Raw genomic sequence first — 26,366 nt, forward strand, 5'->3', positions numbered from 1 at the left:
TGCTGTCACATCCAGCTGTATTGGTGGTGATCTTGTTAGTGTATGAATAATGATAATAATAATAGTAATAATACTAATAATGGATACTTAGCACACCATCCAGAAATCTGCTGTAGGCGCTGAAATGCTGTGTTGAAAAACACTTATAGGTTATACCACACTTAAAAGAAATACTAGTTTTGCATGATGTGACAGCAGGCTTACCAAACTGTTATCAATACAGAATTCAGTATAAAATTGCCATATTGGCTCATTGCCACTTTGAAGGATCTCTCCCATCCAGTAAATCTCCATACACCCCTTCCCATTTTCTCAGTTTTTCTGTTTAAAAGCTCCTTTGAGTCCCCTAAACCTGTTCAGACATTTGGCCAAAGGGCCTTTCAGTATCAAGAACCTTCTGCATGACTGGAAATCTCTTTCTCTGGACCTCCTTCAAAAGAAATGTGAAAACAAAAAATGTTTGCTGTGTGTGTGTGTGTGTGTGTGTGTGTGTGTGTGTTGCATCATAGTATGAGTGTGTGTGTGTGTGTGTGTGTGTGTGTGCACGTTAGGTGTGTGTTGTGTGTGTGTGTGGACACATGTGCATGTATGTGCACATGTAGGGCATATTTTGTGCCTTTGTTGTGTGTTTGTGTGTGCATGTTGTGTGTGTGTGTGTGTGTGCGTGTGTGTGTGTGTGTTCTCACGCGCGCGTGGGCGTGAGCATGTGTGATCATTCATATCTGCAGTTTGTAGTACTTATCAAGAGATATATGAGTGTTTTATTTTTTCATGTGCAGAGGTATTTTTTATGCACTATTGTGTGTGTGTGTATATGTATATATATATATTATTATTATTATTATTATTATAAACACTTTGTGTGCATATGTTTGCGCATGTGTATGCGAGGAGAGAAGGTGGCAGAATGTTTTAGATATTACCTACCATTACAGTGTGCATGAGGGTCTGGTTTCAAATCCCTGTCACAGCCTTTCTCCCATGTTTCACTGGAAAATCAAACTGAGCATCTGGTCATTCAGATGAGCTGTTTAACAGGGGTCCTGTGAGCAGCGCATACTTGGCACACTGAAAAAATCCCAAAACAAAACAAGAAAACATAGCAATTTCTTTACACAAACATTGTCCACTGGCTTAATTCTGTAGAAGAACTACACTCTGATTGTGATAGGTGCATAAATATATATGCATGCACCAGTGAAGATAAAGTATCAGAAATGTCCCACATGGCGTCAGCCAGCGGACGTTAAACAACATTTCTCAGATGAAGTGGTTAGTGTTGCAGACTGACGGCTGGGAGGACACAGGTTCAAATCCCAGTGGAGGTGGGTTTATCGGCCCGCAGCCGGCTCCTACTCAGAGTTGAGTGTGCTATGGGCTTAAATGGGAAGACTAGGACAACACAGACGAGTATCCACTTAATGGATGTGTTTTTTGGGTATGTTGCTCAAATTATCTGACTAACACTGCAAGTGCCTGTATCTCTCAGACCTGGTTGACACCAGGATATCCTTATGACAGGAAGCATAGAGTACAGCCTTGTCACGTATTCCCAAACCTAAATGGACCTCCATAGCAGTATCATCATCATTATCATCCTCCTCCTTTATCATCAGTATCATTTTTAAAAGCCCCATGTGTGGCCTTTCATGCCCTGCTCTCATGGTGACCTCAGTTTCGATGCCCCTCCACTTTTGCACTGGGGGAAGTCTCGTCAAGGTCTTCAGTGTCAGCAGATTCATAGGGGATTGCTGTTGGAGGGACGTAGTGATGGTCTCCACTCTGGGAGGGACGCTCACTCTGTCTGGTTCCGCGACTAAAACATTATTATCTTCAGTAGGGGTCTTAGTTGGTGGTGTCCTAAGTACGTTAAATCAGAACAGGCACTACCGAACACCACCGAAGTGACTCAGCCACAGTGCAGGGTCACCTCTGGTGTATGACCTCCTGGCAGCCTAAATGGGTGGTTCCCTGTGGACTGCTGGTACTGGGACTGTGACAGACGGCCCCAGGTGTGGCCATGTATGGGGGACTCAGAATTGTGTCCACACTGTTGTTCATGTTTTGATTCTCAAGTATTTTCTAAATCAGTGCAAGATTGTGAGTCCCCACCACCGGACATGAGTTGGTTTTTAGTTGCATTTCTGGGCTTGTACAGATTGTTGCAACTAAAGTTATTGAAAAGTGTGTGTGTGTGTGTGTGTGTTCTTGTGTGCATGTGCACGTAGGTGTCTTTGTGTGTGCATGCTCATGCCTTTCATAATTTTTGTCAAATGTCAACAGTGTCATTGCATGAAATGCGAAAATATGAGAATAACCCAAAGACTTCTAAAATTTAAGTGTCTAGAGCTTGGTCTCTGACCAAGGATAGGTGCTATGTAAGTGTCCATACATACCAATCACTAGTTTACATGAAATGAGTGCTATATTTTGTAGTGATAGCATCAAAAGTATAAAACTGCCGGTCTTAACTTTTGCCTTAACTTTTGCCTTTTTGCTGATACACACTGTGAAACGCCAGTCACTGGATTCAGTTTTTCAGTTTATGTGCTGCATGTTTCTGTATCCATGAAGTTTCACTTTCATTTATAACAGAATGGTCCAGCATTATCTGATAAGGCGAAAAGGGGAGTAACTGAAATGGCAAATTTGACCAGGCTACATTATCATCTTGAAGAGACTGAACCGCTTTTGGTGCATTATCTGCATCCTGTTGGGATTTCGACACAAGGATTGGCTGTTGGTGCAGTTAGGACTGCTTGAGGAAAAACCTGCAGAAATATTTTCGGTAACACTTTATTGAGTTACTTCGTGGGAGGAAAGAGTGAGGACTGATTGGGTAATTCATTGATTGAGCTCTTGTTAATGGAACTTGCCTGTCGTGGTTGACTGTAAGCTCTGTTGTCAGTCTGTGTGCTGGCGTTGGGGGGTGGGGTGGGGGAGGACAGGGAGGGTATGGGGGGAGGGGGGGTAGGTGGGGCAGGAGTGCGCATGTGAGTGAAGGAGTGTGTGTGTGTGTGTGCAACTATGTACATGTGTCTGTGGTGTTTATGTGAGTGATTCAGTGAGTGTGTGTATTATGTGTGTGTGTGCGTGTGTGTGTGTGTGTGTACATGCATGCATGTATTTGAGAAAATGTATCTATATCTCTGTGTATGTGCATGGCTGTTTTAACATGATTCTGTGTGTGTGTGTGTGTGTGTGTGTGTTGATTGCATGGTGTGTGTATGTGTGTGTGTTTGTGTGTACATGTATGTGTGTGTGCATCGATTGCATGGTGTATGTGTGTGTGTGTGTGTGTACATGTATGTGTGTGTACATTGATTGCATGGTGTGTGTGTGTGTGTGTGGGGGGGGGGGGGTGCGTGTGTGTGAGTGTGTGTTATCACCTGTCTGAGGTTGCAACCCACTTTCTCCCTGATTCTTAGCTCAGTGACCTGAGCACCCTGTACCACTGCTGCTGATCAAATTGGGGACAGTTGCTGATAGGGTTCCGGTCATGTACATTTTTCTTGAGTTATCAAAACATCCAGAGGTGCCAACTGTTATTATTTTACCATATTTTGTTCCGTTCAGTCACAGTTTGTTCTTACATGCCAATGTCAAAATTGTTCCAACGAGTTCATTTTTGACTACATAGCATGGTGACATGCTTTCTTGTAACATAACTCAGACACTCTAGACCTATGGCTCATGAGGCCATCAGCTTTATTGTCTGCCCGAACAAGAGAGAATGTGGCTAAATGAAGTTGCGTCTCGGTCAGACAGCGTCTGTGCCTGGTGGATTAAGCTGTGGAGCGCAAGGAAGGAGCAAGCAGCTCGAAAGAGTGAAGTTAGCCATGGATTCCGATTGTGAGAAACAAGACAAACAAAAGATCAAGATCAGGATTTGGGGCATTGTTAAAGACCAGGGAAGCGACATTGCCACAGATGTGTCAGCTTTAAAGAAGCAACGGTGGGAAGAGAAGTTTTGCCAAACTGAAAAATATCCATTTGCTGATGTGGCTGTGAGTCAAATTCATTACGGACCAAGTATTGTTCTAATGTCAAGTGTATATGCTTTACTAACCTGACAATTGAGCATATAATTTTTCACTGTAGCTTGATGAAGCCTTTTGTACACGAAAGTGTGTCTTCACAAGTGACTGAGAACGTTGATGTTTTTGACTTTTTGCATTCATTATCAGTTGTTTCGCTTGTCAGTTTAACGACTTCTCTCTTACGAAGTCCTTTAAGTAATTTCCTGTAACTGTATTTAGAGGGTTTTTTGTTTTTGTTTTGTTTGTCTTCCAAATTTCACCCACATTTTTACCCTCATTTGCCCAGTTTCCCTCAACCCTCCATTCATCCACATCTCCCACCCCTTCTAACCGATAATACTCAGATGTATTCATAAATACTTTAACAAAATGTCTTCAATCACCGATATGTGTGACGGGAAATTAAACAAAAATTCCTCCTCCTGTGAGTCTTGAGTGTTCCTACCAAGTATCCTGATTGTTCCTACAATCACTTGACAGGGGTTGGCATCTCTGAACATCCTCCCTAGCTGAGTCATCGCTCTGTGTTGATGACCTGACTGATATCATTGATGTGCCACTGCTGCTGATCAAAACTGGGACAGTTTAAGTTTTCGATGTAGACATAGTTTTTCTGTCACAGTGAATGATATGGCAGCAAACAAAGATTTTTTATTTGTGATTTTATTGTTGCTTTTTTGTTGTTGTTTGTTTGATAAAAATAATAATTTGTACTGTGACTGATGATGACAGCAGACAATGAAATATACAGCACTTGGAAAACGAAGAGTATGGAATTGCTGGAAAACAAGCATTTCACAATTGTAGTCGTATTCATTCGTATCTAGATCTGTATATATATATTTCTTTTTGTCACAATAGATTTATTCAGGTTGCTGTCCCTTGGGAGGATGTGTGGCCTCAGTACGGTGCCACCCATTTCTATATATACTGCATTTTTTTCTGTCTGCAATGTGCTTGTTTTTCTGTCAAAATGGATTTTTTTTCACAGAATTTTGCCTGAGACAACCCTTTTTCAAGCAGTACATGGGTTCTTTCGTGTACACAAAGTGCATGCGACAGACCTGACCTCAATTTATCATCTCATCCGAACGACTTGCACGCAGATCACCACTCAGTGGAGGGGTCACCAGCAGTCTTGGTCCATACTTGTGGGAGTCAAATCAATGGACACTTACTTCCTGGTCAGTGTTACCACCATGCTGCTGTCATGCTGCATACGTGCTGAGAGAAGAGAAAAGAATATAGTAGAAAAAAAGGAAGCAGGAAGTAGTAGCAAAGCACACAGTTTCAGGCCAAAAGAGCCCACCCAAAGTTTGTGTGATGCATTAACATAGAATGTTTATTGGAAAAAAAAAAGATTTAAAAAAGATATATACAATAACACACACACACACACACACACACACACACACACACACACACACATTATTTATCCTCTGAAAAAATACAGACCTATTTCAAATTTACCCAGTCTATCAAAATTACTCAATAGAGAAGTATTATGTCAACTTCTTTCATTTGTCATCCAATTTCCTTCTTGAGGTGTTCCAGTCTGCACATACATAGAATCACAGTACTGAGACAGCATTCTTACACATGTCTAACACATTATTGCCCTGTGCAGACAAGAAGGAAGTCTGAATTCTGTGTCTTCTTGATTTCTCGGCAGCTTTTGACACAATAGATCACGATATTCTTCTCAATCATCATCATCACACTTTTGGAATCTGTGGCACAGCCCTCACTTGGTTTCAAATCTTATCTTTCCATTTGCACAAAAGAGTGTTCATCTCAAGTTCTCATCCTGAATCGAGACCTCTTCCCGTCTGATATGGTGTTCCCCATGGTTCAGTTCTTGTTCCAGTACCATTTAGTTTGTACTCTCAGCCACTGTCCAACATCATCAGTGAACATTAAGTTTGCAGATGACACCCAACTCACAAAAGCTTCTTCCCCAAGTTTTGTTTTTTGCTATCCTTTGCAAAAACAAAGAGATGTGCATTGTTGCAGTGAAGGAATGGATGCTGACTAACAAGCTCAGACTCAAATGATGTCAAGTACAGAAGCCATGCTTGTAGACTCTAACTCAGTCTAAGTCTGTGCTTAGTCATGTTTTCGGGCCATACCTTGACTGTCTGCAATGCTGTTGTCAGCTTTCAAAATTCTGTCAGAAACCTGGGTTCATGCTTTGATTCAGCTCTGTCAATGCATGACCATGTCAGTAATTTATGCAAACAGCAAATTTCTAGCTGAGAAAAATATACTATTCAATCATATCTGACCGTTGAAGCAACCTCTCAGCTTGTCTGTTCCTTGATTCTCAGTGGCATTGACTACTGCAATTCACTGCTTGCTGGCTTGCCTTCTGATCTGATATCACACCTTCAGATGATCTTGAACAATGCTGCCAGAGTTGTTCTCAAAAAATCAAAAAAAGATCAAGTTACCCCTCTTGTGCGTCATCTTCATTGGTTGCTCATACAGTATATAATTCAAAACAAAATTGGCATATTGGTTTATCACCATTTTGGCGTTCCCTTCCCATCTTACTTATCTTCTGTCCTTCATATTTACACTCCATCCTGTTCTCACAGGTCTCCTGGAGAAAAGCTCCTTCGAGTCCCCAATGTCTCCAACTCTGTCCACTTTGAAAAGAAAACTGAAAACCCACCTGTTGAAAACGGCCTCTGGATGTGATGAAGCACAGTTCTTTGTCTCCTCTACACTCCCCTTGTATCCCCCTCCATTGGAGTATTCCTGTGGTGTGTGTGCTTGTGGGCTGGCGGTTGCTGTGTCAGTGTGTGTGTGTGTGTGTGTGTGCGCGCACACACCTGCGTGCGCATATGGGGGCGGTGGGAGGGGGGGGGGGGGGTTGTGCCTTTTTTTGTGATAATTCATAAATGATGTGCAATTTGTAGACTTCTATGTCCTTGTGTGCTCTAATGCTTTGTATAATGCACTGTTGTATATATGCACTGCTTCATGTGAGGCACTTGGAGCCCATCTGTTGGGAGTTTGCACTATATAAGTACAATATATTATTATTATATATATATATATTATTATATATAGTTATCATATATTATCTTTCACTTTGATATATATATATATATATATATATATATATATATATATATATAACAAAGTGAAAGATAAGTGGAGGATAGATTAATTTATAAGTAAAAGAAGAGTAAAAATGGGCCACACTAAGTGAACCTGCACTCACCCATACACTTGTGCACACAGAAACACATTCACAAACACCCATCCACTCACCCCACAAACACAGACACACACACACACACACACACAACACAGACACACACACACACACACACACACACACACACACACACACACACACACACACACACACACTGACACATGGGGAGGAAGGAAGCTCATCATTCAGTTGCACTTGACCTTGATATTCATCTCTTTGCTTCATTTTCTCTCAATTGAAGCAAACACACGCGCCCACACACACACACACACACACTCTCTCTCTCTCTCTCTCTCTCTCTCTCTATCACACACACACACACACACACACACACACACACACACACACACACACACTCTCTCTCTCTCTCTCTCTCTCTCTCTTTTTCTCTATCACACACACACACACACACACACACACACTCTCTCTCTCTCTCTCTCTTTTTCTCTATCACTCACACACACACACACACACACACACACACACACTCTCTCTCTCTCTCTCTCTCTCTCTCTCTCTCTCTCTCTTTTTCTCTATCACACACACACACACACACACACACACTCTCTCTCTCTCTCTCTCTCTTTTTCTCCAACACACACACACACACACACACACACTCATTCACCACTCTGTGTCCGTGTGTTTTCATAATGATGGACAATAGCTGTGTTCTTCAATATTTTGACAAGTGTTAACACATTGTTTATGCTTGGTTTCATTCTCGTTGTTGTCCTCATCAGCATGATTTGTGTGCATTTCCTCTGTGTGTGTGTGTGTGTCAGAAACAGGCGTCCAAGTTTCTGAACGTATTGGAGAAGAAAGGGGTGGGAGCATATGATGTGGTGTGTGTGTGTGTGTGTGCGTGTTTGTGTGTTATTCACATGCATGTGTGTGTCTTGGTCAGCCTGCGTCTCTGTGTGAGTGTATGCAATATCTGTATGCATCCCTTGAAATCTTTGGATGAAAATACAGGTGGTTACTACATGTTTACCAGTTTGTGGACCTGTGTGCACACTTCGACTTTAGAATGAAGTCCTCTTTTCAAATCCTGGGAACAACAAGTTTTGAAGATTTGCTCTTCAAGTTGTGATTATTATTATTAGCATTATTATTAGCATTATTATTAGTATTATGAATATCATTACCATTATTGTTAGTATTATTCTCAACATGCAACATTGTGTGTGTGTGTGTGTGTGTGTGTGCCTGTTTTTGTAAAATGCCTAGAGTCCTATTTAGAGATCAGTTGCTATATAAGTTCATGTTATCGTTATTGCTATTATTGCTCATTGCTAGCTATTTTTGTAGCTGTTCATTATATTGTAATGAGTAGAAGTAGTACTAGTAGTGGTAGCGGCGATAGAAGTAGTCGTATTGTGATGATGATGATGATTGTTGTTGTTGTTGTTATAATTATTATCATTATTTTTTTTTTTATCTTTATTAAAAAAAATATATCTATATTTTTTTTTTTCATTATTGTGATCATCATAATCATCATCATCATTAGTAATAGTAGTAGTATCATCATCATCATCATCATCAACGTCATCACCAATATGCGATTGTGATTGCTAGCTCGCTGGCTAGAAGACCGTGCACTGTGAGGTTTCTCACTCTCCAGTGTCTCTGTGACCCAGGTGTTGACCTCCCTTCGTCAGATGTTGACCCGCTCACTCATCCCCGACCGGCACACGGACTTCCTGCGATCCCAGCACGTGCTGTCGGAGGAGGACTGTGAGGAGATCCTGTGCCAGCAGACACGGCAGAAACAGGCGTCCAAGTTCCTGAACATACTAGAGAAGAAAGGGGCGGAGGCGTACAACGCGCTGTGTGCGTCCCTGAAAGAAGAAGGCACTCAGATGTTCCTCCTGCGAGCGCTGCACGAAGACTTTGAGCGACGGCAGCGGAGCTATCGAGGTAATGATCCGTATTTTGGACTTTTTCTTTTTCTTTTCTTTTTTTTTTTGTCTTTTTTTTCTGGGTGTGGGGGGTGGGGTGGAGAGGGGTGTTGTGTCCCTCTGTGTCAGTCATTTTTGACTCACTTTTGTTATCAAAATGAGTCTGTGTTATAATCCGTTGTTGAGTTGTGTGTGTGTGTGTGTGTGTGTGCATGTGTGTGTGTGTGTGTGTATGTGTGTGTGTGTGTGCGTGTGTGTGTGCGTATATCAGTGTGTTCATGGTAAACTTTAACAGTGCCATTTTCTCTGGAAGTACTTTGTCTGCCAGTGCCAAATTTTGCTTAAACATAGTGGGAAAAAATTCTTCACAGTCATACCATTGATAGACTGTAAATCATCTGAATTAAGTCGTATATCCAGATCATTAACGGTTTATTTTGTTGAGGCTTGTTCTGGTTCCAAAAACACCATATTATGCTTCCTAGTTTCCGGAACATAGGTTATGTTTGGTAAGAAGATGGCATGACCTAGTTTTTCTTATTCATAATGAAAAGAAAAGGAATACAAGTTCAGCACAGAACACATACAGTGACACTAGCCACACCATCGACAAGTTTGCTGCATATAAATATTCTTAAGTGGACACTGAATTAGCTAGAATGAATATAAAAGAAAACATGAATCAACCTGAGTTTTGAATCGACCTGAGTTTCGGTCAGCCTTGTCTAGACTGGTCTCTGCAGATCTTGAGAAAATAGCTACATGTTGCAGTGTGCCTGAGGCGATGGCAGCATCTCCTTTACTGCCAAAACAACAGAATTTCTTGAATAATCAAGATATAAAAAAAAATAAGAAAAAACTTAAGTTAAATGGTGTTATTACCTCCGGTACAATAATATATTTATCACAGTAAAAAAAACAACAACAACAACATAACTTTTGATATAAAATTTGGTTGCTGGTTGCGTCACAGTGTTGTGGATAAGTCCAGTTGCTTCGGAACTGAACATGCATGGTTTGATCCCGCTCGCACACCCCTTTTTTGTCTTTCTTCCAAGCATATTGATATATATATATTTATTTATACAGAACACATTTTAACAGGTTTTTTTCCCGTGACGATTCCTTTATGGGATAAAGCGTGTATCACAAGTGAGTCTTGAAGGCCTTGTCTCTTGTCAGACCTTAATTATGCAGTGATACTTACTCAAGTTTACAGCCAGCCAGCCAGTCAGTCAAGTGATTGGAGAGGTCTTCTTAGGAAGCAAAAGAATGTGAGCCTAAAGTTTAAACCATTCTGCCTTTGGCCACAGACTGTATGCTTTTTCTTCAGTGATAATTATGTCAGTGGGTTTGTCAGTTGTTGACATACCAAGGGAACAATGTAAGAGTTGAGTGATGAAGAACTACAGGGTGATAAGTGTGTAGTAGCTGTGTATAGGTAACTACTTTTTGGTTAGCAACTCCTAAATTCAATTTTGAGGCTTGCCCTACCCATTTTGTGTGTAAGGTAATGATATGGTATTCAAGGTGAACAAATCTACAGGTTAAATGTGTGTTGAGGAATTTACATGTGTGGGTGTGCGCGCATTGGACAACACACACAATTGTAATGTGGTTGATAAAATTCAAGTTCACTGAGAGTGAGTCTTATAGCTGGTACACTAAGATTGCTAAAAGTTTACCAGAGGCATTTTGCTTGGTAACTATTTTCCCCAGGTAATAAGTGTACCAGTGATATACTTTGTAGAGACAAAGTGGAGATTTGTTCAGTCTTAACTGAAACGGCTAATATTGCATAGTTCAGTCTTAACTGAAATTGCATGGTGGTTAACGGGAGTTCATTAATACTGCATGCTTGTTGTCGTCAATCGTATCTTGTGTACAGTATCTCATATCACTGATTGTTTGTAGTAAGCTAATGGAGCTTGTTTTACTTCTTTGCATAGATTTCTTTGGGAGAGTGTGCACTGCTGAACATTGAATGAAGGAATGGTAAAAAGTTACATGTGGTGTTGTTTAATTTGTCTGGACAACATATTGATGTTTTAACTTTCTCTTTTATATGTTGGTATGGGGGTTTTGCTGTAAAAAAATAAGAATATGCTGAACAAGATTTTGAGTGTGTGCAGTAAGGTTGTGGGTGTGAGACAGGACAGCTTGAGTGAGTTGTAACAATGTCAGTCCAAAAGAAAGCCACATGCATTTAAAGAGACAGCAACCATACGATGGCAAGTTATTATATCTTTCCTTCACTGGCTTCAGGCAAACATTTCTTTGTTCCAAAATCTAAAACAAACAGAACCAAATGCAGCTTCATTCCAATGTCAGTTCAGCTGTTAAACAACGCTACTTGATAATGAATATGCGACTCCATACAAATGTATGCTTGAGTGTATGTGCGTGAGATTTGACTTAACACAAATTGATAATAACTCAAACTCGTAACCCAAATTACTGTGAAACTGCATATTTGTATTATACGACTACGCTTATTTTTAGTACGCTATTTCATGCCTATCCCTTTACTGTGATTATCATTGCATGTGTATGGCTGTCAGATGATATATGTGATAAACTCTAAGTTACCTTTTGTGGGTTTTTGTTGTGTTGTTGTCTACTGTAAAGATTGGTTGAATGCATGGTTTGCTCTAGGTTTGCCTCCAAACATTTGAGAGCTTTTATGTTTTCATGTTGAATGACTGTGTTTCTCATTTATTATTTATGTGTTTTAAACCACAAATGAATATTTCTCTTGTTAAGATAATAAGGTATGTTTTATCAGTCTTGCATGGCAATGCTGTCCAGCATATGATTTGTTATTGTTTTTGACCTTGGGTTTTGTGTGTGTGTGTGCATGTGTGTGTGTGTGTGTGTGTGTGTGTGTCCCAGATGTACCACTTTAGTTAGACCCTGCTTGTGTTACGAGGAAAGAGTGGAACATGCACCTATCCTCTACCAGCGATCCTACCCTGTTCCTTTCTTCTCTTTCTTCCTACCCTGCTTCCAAGACACCCCCTTTTAACACATATTATGACTAGTCTTGGACACATCCAGTATTTCCTTAAGTAGTCTGGGACACATCCAGTATTTCCTTAAGTAGTCTGGGACACATCCAGTATTTCCTTAAGTAGTCTGGGACACATCGGGACACATCCAGTATTTCCTTAAGTAGTCTGGGACACATCCAGTATTTCCTTAAGTAGTCTGGGACACATCCAATATTTCCTTAAGTAGTCTGGGACACATCCAGTATTTCCTTAAGTAGTCTGGGACACATCCAGTATTTCCTTAAGTAGTCTGGGACACATCCAGTATTTCCTTAAGTAGTCTGGGACACATCCAGTATTTCCTTAAGTCGTCTGGGACACATCCAGTATTTCCTTTAGTAGTCTGGGACACATCCAGTATTTCCTTAAGTAGTCTGGGACACATCCAGTATTTCCTTCAGTAGTCTGAGACACATCCAGTATTTCCTTAAGTCGTCTGAGACACATCCAGTATTTCCTTCAGTAGTCTGGGACACATCCAGTATTTCCTTAAGCTGAGATTAAAGGTTAAAGATCCCACAGCCTTTTATGGTCATCAGTGCAGTGAATTCATGTCCACTGTGTCTAGGGCTTTGCAAAGGGGCTATTTCAGGCCAAAGTATGTACGATGTTTGTTTTCATAGTACGTGTAGTTTTCTCTTATATGTAATTTATTCATCTGTTTGTTTATCAGTGGACTTATTAATGTATTTATTTATTGATTTATCTGTATTTGTTTGTTAGTCTGATTTTCTTGTATTTATCTGTCTTTGTATATCTGTATCTATCTATATTTATCTATGTATCTATCTGTCTGTCTGTCTGTGTAATATACATGTATGTACGAATGTATGTATGTATGTATGTATGTATGTATGTATGTACGTATGTATGTATGTATGTATTTGTGTTATATATTTGTACTTCTGTCTGTCTCTGTGTTTAACAATATACTCATTTATGTATTTATTTGTTTATTTATCTATTCATTCATGTATTTATTCATTTATTCCACTATTCATTCATTATCTATTCACCCCTCTGAGCAGATGTCATGGGCCAGCAGAGGTCTGAGCAGATCCACCTTGACCTTGCACCCCCTGCCATCAAACCTCCTCCCCCTCCATCCAGCCACCACCACCACCACCACCACCACCATGCCGGCACCGGCACCGGCACCAGCACCAACGACCTCAGCCCCCCAGCAGGGAAGACGAGCCCCGGTTTTTACCCCCCCTGCCCTTCCTTTCCCTCCTCCAGCACCCCTAACGCCTGCCCTGGCTATGCATCTGTGTCGACCGGCCCCGTGTCTCCCTCGACAGACGGGAGCTGCGGAACGTTTGCCACGGATGGTTGCAGGGAGGAAGGGGCCACCAAGGTGGTGGACCTCCAGAAGCAAAAGGAGATGTACGTGGCGGCGTACTTGCTCAGCCTCCAGACGGCTGCTGAGGACGGGGATGGGGAGGCTGTCGGCGCTGACACAGTAGTACGGTCTTGTTCACGGTTTTTTTGGGGGGATTTTCTTTTTTTTTTTTGCATTGCGTTGTGTTGTGGTGTGTTGTGTTGTGTTGTTTTTTTGGTTTTTTTGTAGTGTTGTATTAAGTTGTATTCTGTTGTGTTGTTTTGTTTTGTATTATGTTGTTCTATATTGTATTAGTTTGTGGTGTGGTGTGTTGCGTTGCATAGAGTTGTATTGTATTGTATTTTATTATATTTTTGTCACAGCAGATTTCTCTGTGCGAAAGTAGGGGTTGTTCTCCCTCTGGGGATGCATAAGGGGATGGGGGCGGGCGGTGGCGGGGATGGAGGGGTGTGTGTGTGGGGGGGGGGGGGGGGTGGGGGGGGGTGAGGGGAGAGTGCATTGTTTCAGTACAGCACCTCTTTTTTTTTCTGTCTGAAAAGCTGTTTTTATGTTTTTCTATCAAAGTGGCTTTTACTTCAGAACACTTTTGACAGGATACAACTGTTTTGTTGCCGTGGGTTCTTCTTGGAGTGCTAAAGCACTTCCTGCACAAAGGACCTGGGTTTATTTTCTCATCTGAATGAACAGCACCCTGATCATAGCTCGAGGTCTAATGGAGGGGAGAGTAAAATCCCGGTCTGTGTGTGGGAGTCGAACCAGTGAGCACTCACTTCCTGGTTGGGTGAATTAACCACTTGGCCACCGCTCCACTTTTGTGGGTGGACGTACACTCATGGACTTGACCTCTTGGCTGCTGAAGTGAGATTAGTGTGGCGTGAGTTTGAAGTGTGCTTACCGTTTTGTGTGTGTGTGTGTGTGTTCATATCAGTCATGTAACTAGTTGTAAGGCAAGCTGAGTGTTGTGCTCTGGCAACATTTGTTTATATACATCAGTGTAGGAGAGAGAGTGAGAGAGGAAGAGAGAGAGGGAGAAAGGGAAAATGGAAAAAAAAAAGAAGTAAATACTCCAGTGTCATGAAAGATTTTCTGCATTTGATTTTGCAAAAATTTATGATGTCAGACTGACAAATTCAAAAGTCCACATTTTTTGTTTGTTTGTTTGTTTTTTGCTACAAGTACGTTTTTGCTGCAATAAGTGTTACAGTTTCAATAGATTGTGAGGATGATGGAGATTCTGTTCAACACTTAAAATGGATTTGCAGACTTGTTTGTGAATCTTGGTATTCTGTTGAAAGGCAGATCAATGAAAATGTCTTCCAACACAAAAATTTAACATGACTTTGTCCTTTTTGGTTTGGATAAACATTTAAAACAATATGCTACTTTTGATTTGATTTTTTTTTTTTTTTTTTTTTTTTTCATTAATAAATCATATATTTGTTTATTCAAAGTTGATAATGATTATTGTCTTACCAAACATATGTGTTGCGGAGGTAGTAAAGCACAAAATTGAAAAAGAAGTGAATTGTTAGAAAACATATCTTTAAAATTCTTTATGAAAAATGCGTAAGAGTCGAGCTCATTAATCAGTGATACATACTCAGCAATATTCTCCCAAGGTAAAACTCTAATGTTGTTATCTATTCCCCATTTATGATTACTTTATAAGCATTTGCATATATACCACCTGTATGTCTTAAAGTTTGTGAATATCTCATCATCTATTCATTGCTTCATTTGTTTCTTCTTTTTTTTCTCCTTCTTTGTGTGTGTGTGTGTGTGTGTGTGTGTGTGTGTGTGTGTGTGTGTGTGTGTGTGTCTTTTACTTTTTATGTTTTCATTAATGATGTTTATGAAATTCCTCCATGAATATTATGTTTGTCATCTATTCCATTAAGGAGGGTGTGTGTGTCAGGGTGATGGAGGTGGGGGGTGGGGGAAGGGGGGTGTGATGAAGGGGTTGAGCATAGTATAACAGGTAAAACCCATGTTTGTGTATATATTTCCATATTCTAATAAAAAAAAGATTTAAAAACCCCACACATTTGAATGATATAATGAAATACAACACAGTACAGTGCAGTTCAATATATTATGAGCAAAACATACTTTTTCATTTGGTGATTTATGTATGGTTTATTCCTTTCTTCAGTGCCAAACCTAATTCATGCTCAGCGACAACTGTTTGCTAAGGGATGTTTTGGTCACAGAGGGTGATAATTAGAAGAAAAAAATTCTAGCATTCAAGCTACTAAAAGAAAGTATGTATATAACCTAAAAAACAATCATACACGTAAAATCCCATTCATGTTTTCGAGTAAACGTGGGAGTCACAGCCCATGAACAAAGAAGAAGAAGAATATATTGCCTTTATTTTTCAGAAAGGAAAATGAACACACTTTCCAATTATGACAGTTTCACATAAATTCAAAATGATTTTGCAATTGGGGAAATTCCTACAATGATATGGATGGAAATTTCTATCTTCGGGCACTTTTTTTGGACACCTTAAGGGGATGGAAATTTCTATCTTCGGGCACTTTTTTGGCACACCTTAAGGGGATAGAAATTTCCATCTTTAGACACTTTTTTTTAGCACACTTGAAGGGGATGGAAATTTCTATCTTTGGGCACTTTTTTTGCACACCTTAAGGGGATGGAAATTTCTATCTTCAGGCACTTTTTTTTGCACACCTTAAGGGGATGGAAATTTCTATCTTTGGGCACTTTTTTTGGACACCTTAAGGGGATGGAAATTTCTATCTCTGGGCACTTTTTTTGGACACCTGAAGGGGATGGAAATTTCTATCTTCGGGCACTTTTTTTGGACACCTTAAGGGGATGGAAATTTCTATCTTCGGGCACTTTTTTTTGGACACCTGAAGGGGATGGAAATTTCTATCTTCGGGCACTTTTTTTGCACACCTTAAGGGGATGGAAATTTCTATCTTCAGGCACTTTTTTGGCACACCTTAAGGGAATGGAAATTTCTATCTTCAGGCACTTTTTTTGCACACCTTAAGGGGATGGAAATTTCTATCTTCAGGCACTTTTTTTGCACACCTTAAGGGGATGGAAATTTCTATCTTCAGGCACTTTTTTTGCACACCTGAAGGGGATGGAAATTTCTATCTTCTGGCACTTTTTTTGCACACCTGAAGGGGATGGAAATTTCTATCTTCAGGCACTTTTTTTGCACACCTGAAGGGGATGGAAATTTCTATCTTCTGGCACTTTTTTTGCACACCTTAAGGGAATGGAAATTTCTGTCTTCTGGCGCTTTTTTTGCACACCTTAAGGGGATGGAAATTTCTATCTTCAGGCACTTTTTTTGCACACCTTAAGGGGATGGAAATTTCTATCTTCGGGCACTTTTTTTGCACACCTTAAGGGAATGGAACTTTCTGTCTTCAGGCGCTTTTTTTGCACACCTTAAGGGGATGGAAATTTCTATCTTCAGGCACTGTTTTTGCACACCTGAAGGGAATGGAAATTTCTATCTTCTGGCACTTTTTTTGCACACCTTAAGGGGATGGAAATTTCTATCTTCAGGGCACTGTTTTTGCACACCTGAAGGGGATGGAAATTTCTATCTTCAGGCACTTTTTTGGCACACCTTAAGGGATGGAAATTTCTATCTTCAGGCACTTTTTTTGCACACCTTAAGGGGATGGAAATTTCTATCTTCGGGCACCTTTTTTTGCACACCTTAAGGGGATGGAAATTTCTATCTTCAGGCACTTTTTTGGCACACCTTAAGGGATGGAAATTTCTATCTTCAGGCACTTTTTTTGCACACCTTAAGGGATGGATATTTCTATCTTCGGGCACTTTTTTTGCACACCTTAAGGGGATGGAAATTTCTGTCTTCAGGCACTTTTTTTGCACACCTTAAGGGAATGGAAATTTCTGTCTTCTGGCACTTTTTTTGCACACCTTAAGGGGATGGAAATTTCTATCTTCAGGCACTTTTTTGCACACCTTAAGGGGATGGAAATTTCTATCTTCAGGGCACTTTTTTGCACACCTTAAGGGGATGGAAATTTCTGTCTTGGTCACTCATGGGGTTAAGAGGCATGCAAGTTAATAAACGTGAAGATTCTTCAACATATATAAAAACGTTAGATAAAAAGTCTCTCAGAACTCACCTCTTCCATTCTGCCTACCTATAGACTAGTGTGCTTCATGAACTTTTGCTGGTTGTGTAAATTGTGTGTGTATATATTTGCGGGTTTATATATGCAGTCTCATGTTTATGTATGGTATGTTGTACTTGAACATATGTATGAATCTGTATGTACAGCTTTTATTGTAAATGCCATGAGCTCCCAGTCTGTGAGGTGTGAGCATGATTATAACTGTATCAGCATTGTGTGTCAGAATGCTGTTTCAAAGATATGCACATGTGATTCATGACGGTCGGTTTGCTTCCAGAAGACTGGTGTCTCAGCCAGGCCGGAGTTCACTGAGCTGCCACCAACCTCCATTGTGGAACACCTGTCCACCACCGCCACCTGTGGCAGCAGCATGGGCCATAACTCCAACACAAGGACAGGTTTAGCGGCCTTACCCACTGTCTTACCTCACCCGACACAGGATTCTCAAAAGCCATCAGCAGCAGACAGCAGTATCGTTGTCCGGCATCATCAGCTTCAGCAGATATCTTCTCGTGGATTACCACAGGAAGTGGGGAACTCCGTGACCCCTGCTGGAGGGGTCAGCGCCGGTCATCCGTCGCTCCTAGTGTCCTCTGGCTCTGAGCCTGTGGAAAACGAAGACAGGTCCATGGACCCCAGTTCTTTACCTCTGCCTGTCATTCAAAGTCTGGAGCCAGTTGAGAACGAAGACACGTCCTTGGAGAACTCCGACTTCTTTGGGTCGCTGGGCAACAGATCCTTGGCACCGTCATCCTCGGGGGTGGGCTCCATTGCCATTAGCGATCAGCAGGAAGCGTTAGACAAATGTGCCTGCTCTCCCAAGGGGGAGGAAAAGGAGAGCGTGAAAGCAGGGGAGGAGCTTCTAAACCTGAACACTCCCGTGACAAGCAGTATGGAGCAAACCTCTAATCTGTCCTGCATCTCCAGCTGTCATAACACAGACAAGAAGACTGTGGTTCAGCCGTCCTCACTCCCTCACTCGCTCCAGTCATGCACGGCCAAGGAAAGCTCAGAGCCGTCATCCACTGAGGAGGATGGTGGGGGGAAGGAAGGTGGCCCAAAGAGCAAGGAGGGGATGGTGTTTGAGGAGGGGATGTCCCGAGAAACACGAGGTAGTGTGTATGATAAATCGGGGTCCAGTCAGCACTCTTCACAGTGCTGATCAGTCTTCTGGGAAAATGCTTTCCAAAAAAACAACAACAAAAAAACAAGACAACGTTAAGACTTTTGTCATATAGTTAGCATTTCATCTTTTTTTTTCTTTGCCATTGTTTGCGAGCAGCACCTATCATGCCCACCATTTTGTACGAGTAATCTTTTAAGTTTGTGACTGTTTTCCCTGTCATTTTAACAGACAGACTTGACTTGTTTAAGGTGGGAAAAGTCTGGATCATGTTTTTGTTTCCATCACCAAGCAAGTGCTGAAATGGACTGTAGTATCCTCATTGTCAGATGTTTTATCTCCAACATTCTTTACCAGTGTTTGTGAGCTGCAACTGTCATGCCCAGCGTTTTGTACAAGTGACCTTTTAAGTTTGTGACTGTTTTCCCTGTCATTTAGACAGACAGACTTGACTTGTTTAAGGTGGGAAAAGTCTGGATCATGTTTATGTTTCCATCAACAACCAAACGCTGAAACGGACTATATAATCTTCATTGTGAGATGTTTTATCCCCTGCATGTGTGTGTGATCAATGAACAGCATCAACTCACTTACTATGGTGAGTTTTCTCCACTTTTTTTTCCCTACAGATGGAATATTTGTATGGGTTAGGAAAAAATCACAAAAAAATGCAAAACAAAAGTCAGAAATGAAACCTTCTTCAGAACTGATTATTGACATGTTGGGTTAAGACATGTGAAAATAGTCTTACTTCAGTGTCACAGTTTTGTGGACCATGTGGAAAGTTCTCCAAATTTTGCCTTCAGCATAACCACACACTCATACAGTTTAATTATGTCAGTGGAAACATGGTAAACAGGAAAGTCTACAGGTTCACCAAATACCTTGTTGATGTGTTGTAATTTTCAAGATGTAAAAAAAAATACACACCCAAAAAACATTTAACTAAGACATATTATTTACAGATGTGAAAGATTGTCAAAGGGGGTGTGGCTTCAGCTGACAAGTGCCTGACTAGAAGAGCCATAAAAGTCAGAAAAATCTGAAGTCTTCATGCCAGTCATGCGTCAGAAACTGTAGAAACACCCCCTCATTCATTTTCATCACAGCTTGCAGTGCCCTTTCTTCCTGTGTTGTGTGACAGACACGTCTCCACCCCTCTCCCTGTACTAACCTCTGATGTGTTGTCAGTGTCTGATTCATCTGACAGATCGCTTGGCTCCCATGTCTTCATCGACTTCAACCACCCCTACAACAACTGAACCTTCCCTTTGTATCAGTTCAAGGGCTTAAAAGTGACAGTGAAATGCTGATGTGGTTGTCTGCTTTCAGTTGCAACATTCTGAGAAGAGCTCGTTAGATTCGCCATTGTTGACATGAATGCAGTTAAACATTGCTCATCTACATTCGGCATACTGTGTGGTAGCCCAACCAAACTTTCCTTTTGATGTTACACGTATTGATGATATTATATCAGTAAGTCATCTGATCAAACGAGTGCCACGTGAAACATTACCAGTCAGCAAAAACGCAATAGTGTTCCTTCACCTGAAAATGTTCTGACTTCCAAAACACTGTAGTGTCTGTTTGCAAGGAGTGAGGTGAAGATTTTGCATGTTTGTTCAGTACTGCACCCATTGAAAACTTTGCCATTAACCTTGCTGTGTAGTTATGTTCACTGCAAGAGTGACAGACATTCAGCCATGGGTTTCCACTTGTCATGATTTATTTGCTCTGGAGCCTTGAAATACTGTAAATTATCAGACACTGTTTGGCTGCCTGGTGGACCCAGTTTACAATGAAAAGATTCAACTGAGTTTGCTCAAAGTACTCAGGAACATGTGCATAATATTTTGGCTGCCCAACATTGGCTATTTCTAAATATGTTGGCTGCATACAGTAATTCATTTGTGTACATCAAACATCTTGAAAACTTTCCTTTAAAACTGCTGGAGTTTAGTTTTGATTTGTTTGCATGTTTTATGTTCTTTTGATGATGCATTAAAAACAAAGTTGGTGATGGAAGCTTTTGGTGCCAGAGGGAGAGGGGAAGAGTTAATATCCCTGACAATCTTATGACTGGCTTAGGTGTATCTTACAACCAAAATATATAGGACTTTAGCATTAAACATCCCCCCCCCCCCCACCTCCTCCTCCTTTGAAGAGGCGGTGTAACATATCACTAAAAGGCAACTTGAGGTGACTAGAGTCAAAGTGACTGATGCATGCACAAAAGTTAATAAAAAAAATTTAAAAGAGAGAGAGAGAGGAAACAATATTTCATTTACAAGAGGAAGCCGAATCTTTTGCATGGCAGCATTATTGGACAGCTGAACATCTAAAACAATGGTTTTTCTATGAATTGATTCTTTGAATAAATCTTAATATCAGCAGTCATCTTCTGCCGACGTGTCTTTTTGTACATCTTTAAAAAAAATCCCATTTCTCAAAAAAAAGGAAGATAAGTAGGTAAATAGGTACGTACATGAATGAGTGAATTATTTGATAAAGGAATAGATGAATGAATAACAAATTCTTACTTTGTACCTTCCTGATAATGGGTATTACATTATTGCTCTGGGTCTCAGTGCTATGGTAGGGCACACTAAAAATATCCAACATAGTAGTAGTAGTTGTACTTGCGGAAGTTGCAGTTCATAGTAGTAGCATCATTATGATTGTTATTATTATTATCATCATCATTATTATTGTTATTATCATTATCATTATTGTTGTTATTATTATAAAAAGGAAAAGAAGAAAAGAATGATATTTTCTGCAGGGTCTGCCACAGAGATTCTCATTCTAACATGGGGAGCATAATTTTACTCCAGATCTTTTCTTGTTTTTGACATCTTGCAGCCCAGAAAGAGGAATAAGGATAGGGGGGATCTTTCTGCATTTTTTCTGGTCGTTGTGGAAGCTTGTATGGTGAAATCCAAAGACCAGAAAAACAGATTTGAAATCAACATGCAAAATTTTTCACTGGAAGAAAAAAAAAAAAAGAAATTGCATAAACCTTTTTGTCACTGCGTAAAATCATGGACCAAATTTCACATGAAGTTCATTCACAGCAAAAGTTTTCTTTCGCACGAGGGAGTGAAACTTTTCACTTTGCAGGCCAATTAAAATTTTGGGTCAGATCCCTTCTTGGCTGAGGCAGTGTGTTTGATGAGATCCTCCTCTACCATTATTTGGGCAAATGGCTCCCTCGTGTTAGCTGCTTATCTATCGTGAAGAGATCTCCATCAAAACCAAGCTCCCTGATCAGGTTTTTATGAGCATCCTGCCGCTGCCTGAGCTTCAGAACGTTGTTCACCCAAATTCAATGCTTCCTCTTTGCTTCACATGTAACGTTTTCCACAGCAACAGGATTGCATACAAATTTCTTTATTTATTTTGACGCAGAGCGCTTGCTTTGATTGTAATGGTGACATGGTTTCAATCAGAACTGTTAGGTACGTTTTATGTCAGTGGATGAAGAGGTCTTTTTTTTTTCTTTTTTTTTGCATGCGAAATTTTACACTACCTCTTCATATGCGGATTTCACATAATTTAGGGGGGCTGATGGAATTCTTCCTTTAGTCTCAGCTGGCTTTGGGTACAGGGAGTCCAGCATCCTGTGACCTCCAGCATAAAGACTGACTTGAACTGCACAGGCTAGGTTGACAAAAATGAGGGCCATCCATTTTATGGAGTCTTCCAATGAAATACCAGGTCTATTTTTACCCCTGGTGATGCTGATGTTGAAAAATAATAGTTTTTGACATTAGAAACTCTGCATAAGAAATTTCTTTTAATTAGTAAGTGAACAGCATGTGGATGAATGTGCATGTGTGTCTGTGTCTGTGTGTGTGTGTCTGGGTAAATGTGTCAGTAATAAGCATTCCAGAACTCCAGTGTTATAGGATGGTCACGTTACATTGTTTACAGTTACATGTCTTTAATATGAAAACATGTATACTTGATATCGTGTTTCTGCTCAAAAAGATACATTATGATAATGCAGGGAAAGAGTATTGCGGGCTATTTTTGTTGGCATGTGTACATTATTACAGCTTTGGAATTAAAAATGTTATGCATATTTTGTTTTGTATTGTTGATATACAGACTTTGTGATCACACTCCTCATACAGTATTTGGTAATGGTTTGTTCAAATCAAGGATGTTTTTTTTTTCTCTTTTTTGCTTTGTTTTTCTTTATCACAAGTATTGCTCAAGTTTCCTTCCTTACCCCTTCCCTAATTCATTTATTGTGACAATTTCTAACTTTGTAGGATCGTTGTGATAATGTGTGTCATATAGGAACGTTATTGTGACAGTTTTTGTTGTTATAGGATCATTGTGACAATTTGTGTCACAGTAGGTAATTATTGAAACACTATTTCATGGTGTGATCATTATTCTGACATTTTTTGTCATTGTGAGATCATTATTGTGACAATATGTGCCACCATAGAATCATTATTGTGACAATGTTTGTCACAGTGGCATCATTACTGTGACAATTTGTGTTGTTGCAGGATCGTTATTGTAACAGTTTGTGTCATTGTTGGATAATTATTGTAACAATTTGTGTTGTTGAAGGATAATTATTGTGACAGTTTGTGTTATTGTAGGATCATCATTGTGACAATTTGTGTTATCGTTGTATCATCATTGTGATAATTTGTGTTATTGTAGGATCATCATTGTGACAGATTGTGTCATTGTAGTATCATTGTTGTGACAATGTATGTTGTAGGATCATTGTTGAGACAATTTGTGTCATTGCAGGATCATTATTGTGACACTTTGTGCTGTTGTGAGATCATCATTGTGACAATGTGTGCCACTGTAGGATTATTATTGTGACCATGTGTGCCACTGTAGGATTATTATTGTGACCATGTGTGCTTTGTAACATCATTATTGTGAAAACTTATTCCATTGTAGGATCATTATTGTAAGAGTCTGTGCTTTGTAGGGATCATCATTTTGAAAACCTCCACACCGGAGGCGATGATATGACAGTCTATCCTGCTGAAAAAATCATCATTGTCATCAGTAAGTACAAAATAGTTGTTGCTCAGCATGCACTGAATCAGAGCAAGTATTATTTAACATCACTGAAGCAATTAAGTGGTAGTGCAGGGTCATCTCTGGTGGATGGCCTGACGGTAAACTGTGGAGGCAGTGACAGGATAAGCATAGGTGTCGATGTGTGTGGAGAAACAGGAGTCAGTGATGTGTGAATAACAACAGTGAACACACACACTCACATGCTTGTTTGTATACACACATACACACACACACACACATGCATGCATGTGCGTGCACACACACACACACACACACACACACACACACACACAAACATACACACATACACACACACTCCAAGTGTGTCCTCAAATACTCTGTTTTCTCACCCAGCCATACATACACCCGCATACTCACACACTCTCTCTGTCTGTGCCTTGTATCTCCCTTCATTTCTCCCTGTTTGTTGATGACCAAAAATCAGTATTCTGTTGAAACCAAGCAGATAAAATGGCTTGTAAATATATACATGTTACAGAAAATGCAGTGCAGCTGCCCAGCCAAGATAAACACTAACATGCATAATAACAGCTTACTTTGCTGTATAAAGTCATGTGGAAGTGGCAGCCAGTGCACACAGAAGAAAATACTTTGTGTCAATGTTTGGAAAATATTGGTTGTTCCAATGCCAGAAATACCATGAAAGAATATATTAGTTGTTGTTGTTGTTTTTGCTGCCCCATCTTTTCAGTTGCATTACCCCCAACACTGCTGCTCAATTTGAGTACCCAGTACACAGCCATACATAGATATATAATAGGTGCAAAGATAGATTATTTTTAAGGTAATCTATAAGTAAACACCCTCTTTTTCTTCATGATATATTTTGTTGCTTTGTTTTCTTCTTAAAAAAAAAAAAATCAATATTCATGGGCTGCTTTTTGAAGTCATTGGATTGTGACATTCCCTGTTATGATTGAGAACAACACAGAACTATTATTGGTGTCTCTTGATCACTTGCAATAGGAGATGACAGTTCACTGCCAATGCTGGGATACCTGAGGAATTTACAGGGGATGTAACTGCAGTCATATCAGGCATACAATTGACTCTCTCCCTCAGAGAGAATCCAAATGGCGCCCAATCGCAGCCTTTGAAGGATTTTTGTTGTTATTTTTTTAATTTCCCCTCTTTTTTTCATCTTTGCAAAGTTATTTTTAAATGTTGGAGGGATTGTTTAGTTGTAACCTGCACTTGCACTTGTTATCACTATTATGTTATACACGTGTGTGTGTGTGTGTGTGTGTGTGTGTGTGTGTGTTTCCTTTAAATGAATGGTGATGAAGATTGGTAATTGTGGTTTTTTTGTTTGTTTTTTTTTTTTTTAATGAATGACCATGAAGATTTGTGCCTTAGCCTTTTCATAACAATTTGTTGTGTGATTATTCCAGACCAAAGGTGAATCCCATAGATCTGAAAACCTGATAAAACTTTGCACTGAAATTTAGAGAAAAAAAAATTGCATAAACCTGTTTTTCATTGTGTAAATTCATACCCCAGAATTTCAAATGAACTTTGCACAAACTTTGTTGGGAAACTTTCTTTTTTTGATTGCGAATTTTGCTAATCTTTGGGCAGATCCTTTGTCGACAGAGACAGCGTTTGATGAGATCCCCCTCCAGCAGGTCCATCGGTTGACTGAGCACAATGCAGCTCCCTTCTTAGCCGCTTGTACATCATGAAGAGATCTCCATCAAAACAAATCTAGATCAGGTTGCTGCAAGCATCCTGCTGCTGCGTTGAGATTGAAAATGTTGTTCTCCCCAAATTTGATGCTTCCCTTTTGCTTCTTATCACATTTTCCACGGCAACAGGACTGTGTTTGAAATTCTCTCACTTTCGCCACAGATTACTGGCTTTGATTGAGTTGGTGGTTTGATTTCAATCAAAACTGGTGGGTAAATTTCATGTCTGTGGATGAACAGCTCTTTTTTCCTTCGCATGGAAAATTCATAAGAGTTCTTTACATGCGAGTTTGACTTCATTTTTTGGGGGGCCAATGGAATTTCACCTTAATTTGACCAATAAACTCCAACAGAATTGCCGATGACTCATGGAACGTTGATTCTGGTGAGAGTGGGAGAGAGAGAGTGGGGAGTGTGGGCTTGTACATGTTGTTGTATTGACATGGGTAATTGACTGTATTTCTTGTGTATACTTATATGTAAGCATCTTCTATACATTTCACATTACTTGTGCTTCTTTTTTTTTCTTTTTGGGGGGGGGCTTTTTTTTTCCTCTCAATTTAATATATTTTCACTTTGAGTAACATGTAAAATGAGTGTGTGTGTGTGTCTGTGTCTGTGTGTCTGTGTGTGCTTACGTTTTGAACTGATATATTACATGTGTGTGTGTGTGTGTGTGTGTGTGTAGAAAAATATATATATCTTTAGAAGTGTATGGGTTAGCAAAGGTATGTGTGCTTGAGCTTGCATGCAGATA

General features: G+C 40.0%; 1 protein-coding gene across 2 annotated transcripts in view; it reads left to right on the forward strand.

Annotated features, from left to right (window-relative positions):
• Positions 1–25,968, forward strand: part of LOC143289854 (uncharacterized) — a 30,997-nt gene extending 5,029 nt beyond the window's left edge. The window contains exons 2-4 of one of the 2 annotated variants that reach the window (XM_076599046.1): positions 8,910–9,189; positions 13,249–13,685; positions 17,997–25,968. In XM_076599046.1, coding sequence (XP_076455161.1) covers positions 8,910–9,189; positions 13,249–13,685; positions 17,997–18,881 — 1,602 coding nt within the window. In that variant the 3' untranslated portion in view covers positions 18,882–25,968. The remainder of the gene's footprint in view (positions 1–8,909; positions 9,190–13,248; positions 13,686–17,996) is intronic. The other variant, XM_076599047.1, reaches the window with a different exon arrangement.
• Positions 25,969–26,366: the final 398 nt, after the last annotated feature.

Source organism: Babylonia areolata, chromosome 14 (genome assembly GCF_041734735.1).
Source record: "Babylonia areolata isolate BAREFJ2019XMU chromosome 14, ASM4173473v1, whole genome shotgun sequence".
NCBI classification, from domain to species: domain Eukaryota; kingdom Metazoa; phylum Mollusca; class Gastropoda; order Neogastropoda; family Buccinidae; genus Babylonia; species Babylonia areolata.